Source organism: Condylura cristata, unplaced genomic scaffold (assembly GCF_000260355.1).
Source record: "Condylura cristata isolate star-nosed mole 26May11 unplaced genomic scaffold, ConCri1.0 scaffold00022, whole genome shotgun sequence".
Taxonomy (NCBI): domain Eukaryota; kingdom Metazoa; phylum Chordata; class Mammalia; order Eulipotyphla; family Talpidae; genus Condylura; species Condylura cristata.
The window spans coordinates 23433603-23442553 of NW_004567123.1; the positions used below are offsets into that span (position 1 = coordinate 23433603).

The 8951-nt window shown below is 56.5% G+C and overlaps 1 protein-coding gene across 1 annotated transcript in view; it reads right to left on the bottom strand.

Moving 5' to 3' along the window:
• Positions 1-8946, bottom strand: part of ADRA1D (adrenoceptor alpha 1D) — a gene marked incomplete at its 5' end in the record, with an annotated part of 11943 nt that extends 2997 nt beyond the window's left edge. The window contains one exon of the mRNA XM_004687010.1: positions 8061-8946. Within this exon, the coding sequence (XP_004687067.1) occupies positions 8061-8946 (886 nt within the window). The remainder of the gene's footprint in view (positions 1-8060) is intronic.
• Positions 8947-8951: the final 5 nt, after the last annotated feature.

Below are 8951 nucleotides of genomic sequence, written 5' to 3' on the forward strand. Positions count from 1 at the left end.
CAGACCCGTTCCCGCGTGTCCCCTGAGGGTCTCAGACCCCTTCCCGCGTGTCCCCTGAGGGTCTCAGACCCCTTCCCGCGTGTCCCCTGAGGGTCTCAGACCCGTTCCCGCGTGTCCCCTGAGGGTCTCAGACCCGTTCCCGCGTGTCCCCTGAGGGTCTGTCTGTCTCACCTGGGCTCGGCCAGGAGCAGACCCTGAGACACAACTTCAAACGCAGGCTGCCAATTTGCAAGGTAAATGAAACAACAGTAGTGGAGTGGGGGAAAGAGGAAGGGAAGAGGAGGCCAGGACCTACTGCGCAGGCTGCCATGGTGGGCATCTGGCCCCCCCACCCCCGGGGGGCCCTGGGGGATGGGACAAGAGGAGCCTCCCACGTCCTTCTGGGCAGAGTTCGTTCCCAGCAGCACCCCTGGCTCCTTTCTCTTGTTCCCGCCTCTCTCTGAGGCCTGGGCACTGGACTCCTCTCTAGCACTTCCTATACCCCATCCATCACCAGCTTCTATTGGTCCCCGAAACCCCACTTTATGCCACCCCGTCACCCCTCTGGTTCAAGCTACTGTGGTCACCTGCCTGCTGCGTCCTGAGTGGGCTCTCTGGGGCCCTGTTCACACGGCAGGTGGGGAGTCCTTTTAAAATATGGCCTGAGCACTTCAGTCCTTCTCTTAGAACTCATTTTTCACGCTGACCGCTACTTCCTGTCCCCCTCCCCCTCTCGTCTGCACTTTGTCTGCCAGCCCTTTGGGTTTCTCCTTTCATCTCTTTTTCCTTTGCCTCCTTTTCTGCGTGGCTGTCTCCTCCTCGCTGGCACTTCAGCCATTCTCTTCTTGATCCTGCCACGCCCACGTCCTTCTGGACTGAGGTTGCACTGTCCAGCCTGATCCTCACTCCGGAGCTGTTCGCCCTGTCCCTGCACAGACTCAGAGTCCCTGGCCTGGCCGCAGCTCTGTGCCCCCCATTTCCAGCGACAGCCTCCCCACTTTCAGCCGGCTTCCCCTGCCCTGCCCCAGGCCCTCTGGCCTTTTCTCCGCTTACAAGCCTGCCCCCTCCTCCTGCTTCTCCAGGGCAGCTGCTGGCACTTCCTTTTTCACAGAGAAAACAGAAGATGGAGAATTTGGGGTTCTGCTCAAACCGCCCTCATCTCTTTGGGCAAAAGGTGTCTCTCCTTCTGCCCAGGGGTCAGGGCTCATGTCCTTCCTCCTGTGCAGAGTCTCGACCCATTAGTGACCTTGAGCCTGCTCCCTGCCCCAGGTGCTCTCCTGGGTGGCTGTCACCATCGGCTGAGCCTCATGCCTCCGCCCTTCCCATCCGCACCTGCGCTGCCTCCTGCCACCTGCCTTTCGCTCCACTGCCTGGCCCCATAGCCCTGCCCCAGGCAGGCCCCCAGGCTGCAGACTGCTCTCATGCATGGGGTGCCTCCATGTCACCCCACTTCCAGGATGAGACACCCTCCTCTTGGACTTCCACCCCATGTCTGTTTCCTTTGCTTCCTCATGTCCCCACTGCTTCTTCTACGAGTCCGGTATCTCTTCTCTTTACCTTCACCTGGAAATTTTATCCAGGCTCATGGTTTTAAATGCTGATTGGCTCAACAATGCCCGCATTTGTATCTTCACCTCAGAGACCTCTTTCTCAAATTTCAAACCCAGATCCAGTAGCATCCTGAACATCTCCACTGGCACCTCATGCTGATCTTGCCCTCAGGAAGCTTACACTCCATTGCGTGAGACTGGCAATATGTAGGGTAAATGAGGACGTGTGAAGGTATTAGGTAGTGTAAGATGCTAAGGAGAAAAAACAAAGCAGGGAAGGAAAAAACAAAGCAGGGAAGGAAAAAACAAAGCAGGGAAGGAAAAAACAAAGCAGGGAAGGTTGTGTGGGTGTGTGGGTATGGGTGTGGGTGTGTTCCTGGGAGTGGTGGCATCAACTTTGGACATGGTGCTGCTGAGAATGTGATATTTGAATAAAGAGCTCAAGCGGATGTGACACCTGAGGGCGTGCTCCAGGCAGGGGGGCAGCGGTGCTGGGGTGGCTGTGCGGTTTGCAGAGCCATGAGGAGACTGGGGGGCCAGCATGGAGAGACTGAGAGCAGAGAGGAAGGAGATGAGCTCAGAGCTCAGCCTTTACCCTCCTCCTGGAGCCCCCGGCCCTGCCCAGGTGCCATCATGCCCCCGGGGATGCAGCATCCGCCCGGGTCTTGCTTATACTCTCGCACCTTGACTGTCTCCAGCCCCGCAGTTGGGATGGTTTATAAGTGATCATGCCACTCCCGGCTCAGAACCCTCTGACAGCTGCCCTTGTCCGGCTCGCTCAGAGCTGGCGACCTGCATGCTCAGCCTCAGCCACAGCGAGAGTGAGCCAGAGCCTACAGGTGCTGCCCTGGAAGAGCCCTCAGCCGCTGGGTGGGGCTTCAACTGGGACATGCCGCTTCCCTCCAAGGAGGCAGCCAGCGACTGGTGGGGACTGATGGGGCTGTGCTGGGGACAGCGATGGGGGGATGGGGCTGGGGTGGGGGGTGGGGCTGTGCGCGGGGAGCAGAGGCTAGCCCCCTAGCTTCGGTGGCAAAGCTCCGTGCTGCTGCCCTGCTCCAGAAATCCTCACGGGTGAGCCTAAGACAATTTGAGGCTTTGGTGGGGCTTCTCTAGCTCGCATCTGCGTCCCCCCTTCTCACAGGCACCTCTGCAGAGCTGCCTCAGTCCATCACTTACACCAGGGCCCTCACCTCAGGCTGGGCATCGAGGGCCTGGCCCAAGACACTCTTTGCTTTTTTTCCTTTTCCTTTCGAAAGGGCAAGCTTATTATAAAAAGGGAAGGGAAGTCAAGGGTCTTGCACAGACACAGCCGGCAGGAAGAGCTGTCCCTGACGGGCACAGGTTCGTCAAAAGAGAGGAGGAGCCGTCCCTGCTGCTCTGCAACGGGAGGATGATGAAGAGAAGCACCCGGGTGGCCACAGGTGGGCAGGAGGGCTGGGCACAGATGTGCCTGCAAGATGTTTTGTTTGGTCCCCAAATTCCATTCCAGGGTTAGCTCTGGCTTGCATCCCAACCTCTTCCCACCGCTGGGAAAGGCAGGGGTGAGTAAGCGCAGTCTGTCCACTTCTCTCCACAGGACAGGTGGGTTGGTGTGGGGGCAGTGGCCACGTTTACCCACCTACGCGAAGAGATGACTGTCCTAGGGTAAATGAAGTGGCCAGGCTTTTCATGCCACTGGCATCTGTGGCTGTCACCTGGGGCCTTGAGTGTGTTATCGCAGAAGGTGCTTGGGAGCGGGGTGCCAGGCAGGTGCGTCTGATTGTGGACACCTGGAGTAGGGGTATGGCCATGCGGCGTGCACACCTGAGCCCAGGGCTGGGGAGGTAAGGGCGGCATCACCCGGACAGCTATGAGAAGAGTGACCACCGAAGAGGAGAGATCACGAGACAATGTGCCAGAGAGCCCAGGGAAAGCAGATGGATTCCTGGGGGGCTCCGTTGCCTCCAGAGCCTACTGGACCCCTGCCTGACCTGAGCCCAGTTGCCCCACTAGAAACATAAACCCAGTTCTTGCCTGCTTCTTTCTGTTCTTGACCCTGTCCTCTGTTACTTTGCAGACCTCCATTACTTTGAACCCTGATTTCCCTCCATCCCTGGGTTAGGGTGTCCCTACCTGGAATCTGAGCTACTGTCCAGGGGGATCAGGCAGCCCCTGGTCAGAAGAGGCCGGGACCCTCCTGTCAGCAGGCTGGCTGTTCTCTGGCATGTTGGTGGCTGGGCCAGCATTTTCCACACAATGTGGGGGAAACTGAGCCAGCCTGTGAGGTTGGGGGTGGTGGGGTTGTCTGCTGCCTGGGTCACCACAAGGTAGTCCCCCCCCCTCAGAAACAGGAAGGGGCAGGTGGAACTGCTGAGATGCTGGTTTGGGCTGGAGCTGACTAAAATGGCTGAGCCGCTCTGTGAGTGAGCTCTGAAGCCAGGGCACTGTGATTTACGGCACTGTCTGGCATCACCAGAAGGGAACTTATCTTGGCAGAATGTCAGACTTCACAGCCAGCCTTGCTCATAACTCGTAGCCAACCATGAAATATCAGGCTGCACCCTAAACCCTCCCCTTTCCCACCCTCTCCATCCTCACGACTTTTCTTTCCACACCAGCCATCCTGTCTGGTCAGAAAAAGTTCAGTGGGGTTAAAAATACTATATCCCTCTACACATCTGGGTTCCTGCCTGCCAGCAGACTTGGAGAGAAGGAATTCCCATCTCCAGACTCCCTTTCCCTCTCCCAGTTCTTTAGCTGCTCCCTGGGGCTGACCATGGAGCTCAGTAGCTCCTTCCCCAAGAGAGTTAGGACATCTGTCTGCAGAGACCTCTTTGCTGTATGATGAAGGATCAGAAAAGCCTTTCTAATAAGACAGACTTGAGGGAAAGTCATTGTTAGGAGACATTCTGGACACATCTTCATGTGTGTGGGGGGACGGAGGAGAGGTCAAAGATAAGGAGGGCCAAGGAGCAACTGATAGAGAAAGATCCCTTAGGAAGGGAAGATACCTTAGGAGGGAGATTCTGGCTTGAAGGAAAACCTGTAGGACTTTGGGGATACCCTGAGGACTGCCCTAAAGAGGAGGAGGCCTCACTCTGGAAAGTGTGATTTTTTGTTAGTAGTGATCAGCTAGGCACCAGTCTGTATGTGAGAAGTGACTGCTAAATTTTCAAGAATTTTGCAAGCCACTTAAATGTTTCTTTGGTAGACTGAAATTAACCATGGTGGGAATATTTACACTGTGGAAATGGGCCGGTGCAGATGAACTCCCACTCCAGAGCCAGCTGGTAAAGGCACACCACTGTGCACCACACATGGAGAAATGATCTGATTTGCGGTTTGGGACTCACAGAAAGAGCTGAAGGAGAGGGAGTAGAAGATGGCAAGAGAGGGTGACGTGATGCATCATGGGACTTGCTAGCCAGGGAAGAGAGGCCTAAATGACTGGAGGGTAAGTGAAGGGCAGGGATGTGAAGTCTTGGTCGGGATGGGGTCAATGAACAAGCAGGTGTAATGGGAGCCCAGGAGCAGATGAACTCAGGTAGTAGTCTTCACTGAGGATTTGTGGGGGGTGGGGGTGTGGGGAGTGGGGTGTGGGGGGTGAGCACAGATCAAGCCCCATGGTACATGCACTGCGACACGGCCCTGGCAGGAATGGAGGGCAGGGAGTCACTGACCTCTAGGCCACGGTGTCAGAATGGGCCAGTCTCAGTGCACTGGAATCATACTAACAACCAGGCAGGCATGAGAGTAGGGGGAAGCATGTGACCCAAGCCTGTAATGAATGGGGCAAAATGATCAACAGTCCGTGAGACGTTTAGGGCAAGCGCAGCAGCAGGAGTTGGGCAGAGGACGAGACCATCAGAGGAGAAGGGACCTGTGCCCCAGGATAGAAGTCCCACCCCCTCCCACACAATGAAACAGAGTATTTCCTAAATGCTGACTGAGTTAGGGGTCAACCCAGATGCAATGAACAGCAGAGCTCAGCCTGGGCCTTTTGATCGCCATGAAAACAGGCCAGGCTTTCTGAAGGAATGGCCGCTAGAAGTCCAGGGGAAAAAAGCACAAGCTATGCCTGAAGCATCTTATCAGACCTGAAGTTGAGGAAAAGCTCACATCTCTCTGGTTGTGACAGATCTTAGGGGCCAACTTAAAAGTCAACCTCAACCACGATGTCTACAATATGACAGATTTTAAAATCATGGTTGCACAATATTCACAAAACCCCCGTAGGTCAGCATTGGGAAGCATATTAAGGAATTAACTCTACTTCTGATAAAGGAGATCATGGCACATGATCTTTTCTCCTGCACTCTTTTCCTGCAGAGACCTTATTTCAAGCAACCAAAGAGCTAGTGCCAAATTCCTTTCAGAAGTCGAGTGTATGAAAGCAGAACGAATGACAGAAATCAGGTATCACTGCTGTTAAGCCCTGGGATAGAATGGGTTCAGGCCATCCATTGTCAACTGCTGACAGGACACTTTATAGTGGACAGACCAGGCTGACCACCTCTGAGTCCCCCATTAATTCTAACAAATCTCACTCTGTCAACCAACCTATGTATGTGAAACAAACATCAACAAAAAAAAAAAAAACCAAAAAAAAACCACAGCACAGCGCACATACACTAAAAACAATAAAAAATATAGAGCTGATATATTAAAATTTTAGAGCACACAAAAAGGGGGGGGGACAACAAGCACCAACAAAGCAACAATAAGAAGGAGGAGTAGTTATGATACGAAAAAAAAGAAGCAGCAGAAGAACTGTGTGCTTCCACTTATGTGAAGTATCTAAACTATCAAAACTACAGAATCCAGAGCTGCTTGGGTGCTTGTTGAGGGGCAGAGGAGGGGCTAGAAGATGCTAGTCAAAGAGCAAAGTTTCGGTTAAGCAAGATGCGTCTGCTGTATCATGCCGTGCCTCCGAGTGCGCATTCCACAGTTGGCAGGGTGGATCTCAGGCTAAGTGTCCTAAACACGATCATAAGAAAAGACAGGGGGCTGGATCTGCCTCCCGCAGTGGTCCTGCTTCCTGCATTGCTCCACACCTGCCAGGCACCCCTGGACGCTGAGGGTTCCATGGGCTTCCGGGCCAGTGGGGGCAGTTCGACACTAAACAAGCAACACAGAGATGTGAGCACAGCTGAGGAAGTAGCACGGATGAGAGTCTGTGCCCCACGGGAGAAAAGACAGACAGAGACGAGGCCTCTGGGAAGTCCTCTTGCAGAGGGGCAGGGACAGGGCAGGACGGCTGGGAGGGCCGTCCAGACAGGGACGAGCAGGTGCGCGGGCATGAGCTGGCTTGGACAGCAACGGAGGTGGGGGAAGCAGCGAGCGAGGGAGGGGAGGCTGCAACGCCAGGAAGCCTCGCCCAGGGCCCGCCTAACAGGAGGGGTGCCACATCCCGCGTTTGTCACCCCTGTCCTGGTTGTGCTTCCCAGGGTAAATATTCACAGCGCCACGTTTTGGTTAAGACAATATAATAAACTTGGAGGTCACTCTCGGACGCCATGGTGGACGTTTGGACTTGGTCCCCAGGGCAGTGGGAAGCACCTTGGGCTTTGGTAGAAAGGGGCATTCTAATTCACAGCGTGGAAAGGTCACCCTGGCTCTGTGTGGAGAAGGCCTGCGGGGGAGTAGCGGGAGGCCGCTGTTCCTTTCCTGACTCAGCACAGTGTGAAGGGAGTGAGGCCTGGGAAAGGCACGGGATGCCTGGCTTGCAGCCCTGAGCTGCAGGTGTGGGCAAGAACTTAGGGCCGGTGGGTCCCCAGGGTGCTGTCCCCTCCCCCTACTCTGCTGACCCAGCCCCTGACTTGCTAGCATGGGTGCAAGGAGCCCATGAAGACACCTCCCAGGAGGCAGGGAGGCGGGAGGAGACAAGCAGGAAAGTTCCCCGGAAGAGCTAAAGGATGCAGCAAGTTTAAAACATGATGATTAACCCCATCAACTCTCTATTTGACAACCTGCCCCAGTCCCTTTCCTTCTCTCCTCCACCCAGACACTCCAGGCCCTCCACCTCCAAGAGGGGATTTCAGAACAAGGGCCCAGGGCACTGGGAGGGTCTCAGAGCTCAGCAGCTTCTAAACTGTGTGACCCAGGAGTGAGCGGTGGCTCCTGGCATCTCGGGCTCTACACGCTGGTGCCGGGACCTGCTGCCCGGGAGTGAATGAACACACCTAGACCCACCCCGGGGTGCATCTACCTCAGGGGTAGGCATTTCTATCTGGGAGATGGCGGGGAGATGTGACCAGCACATGCTCAGCCCACCACATGCCCGGCTCAGCTGTCGCACGGATTTCCATGCAACTCGATCTTTCATATTTTGAGAGACCAGGAGTGTGACACAGCCCCGGGCTTGTAATGACAGCCAGGAAGGGAGGAGCAGAGTGGCTAACTTGGTTGTCCCCCCAAAAGTGGAACGTGGGCACCTGTCTCAGTCAACCTTCCACGTTGAGGTGGGGTCACCTGAGAGCCCATGGCTGTCCAGGGGCAGGGAGGAACAGTCACTGCTCAGGAAAGGGAAGGGGTGGGGGGCTGGTCACTCACCGAGGGGCAGGACGAAGAAGAAGGGGAACCAGCAGAGCACGAAGGCGCCCACGACGATCGCCAGGGTCTTGGCTGCCTTCTTCTCGCGGGAGAACTTGAGCAGGCGCACAGACAGCGAGCTGCGGAAGGTGTGGCCCTTGGCGCTGCGCATCCTCCCGTGCGCCCCGTCTGCGTTGGTGCCGGCACCCCGACAGTGGATGCGCAGCACCACGTCCGAGGCCTTCCCGCGTTCGCGCTTGACACCGGCCTCGAGGCTGCGGGTGGTGCTTCGCGCGACCACATAAACACGGCAGTACATGACCAGGATGATGGCCATGGGCAGGTAGAAGGAGCACACGGAGGAGAAGACCGCGTAGCCTGCCTCCTCGGTGATGCCGCAGAAACGCTCGTCCAGGGGCACTGGCTCCTTCCAGCCCAGCAGCGGCCCCACGGACACCACGAGGGCCACCACCCAGAGCAGCGCCAGGATGGCCGCCGCCTTGCGCTCCGTCATGATGGCCGGGTACTTGAGCGAGTGGCGCACGCCCACATACCGGTCCACGGAGATGGTGCAGAGGCTGAGGATGGAAGCTGTGCAGCACAGCACGTCCACGGCCGCCCACACATCACAGAAGGCCCTGCCGAAGGCCCAGAAGCCCAGCACTTCCATAGTGGCCGAGAACGGTAGCACCGTGGCGCTCAGCAGCAGGTCAGCCACGGCCAGGTTGACTATGAAATAGTTGGTGACCGTCTGCAGGTGGCGGTTGCAGGCCACCGAGAGGATGACAAGCAGGTTGCCCGCCACAGCCAGGAGGATGAAGGCGGCCAGGAAGACGCCCACGCCCACTCCCTGAGCGCTCACCACCAGCCCCTCGACGGCCGCGCTGCCGTTCACCTCGCCGCCAGCGCCCG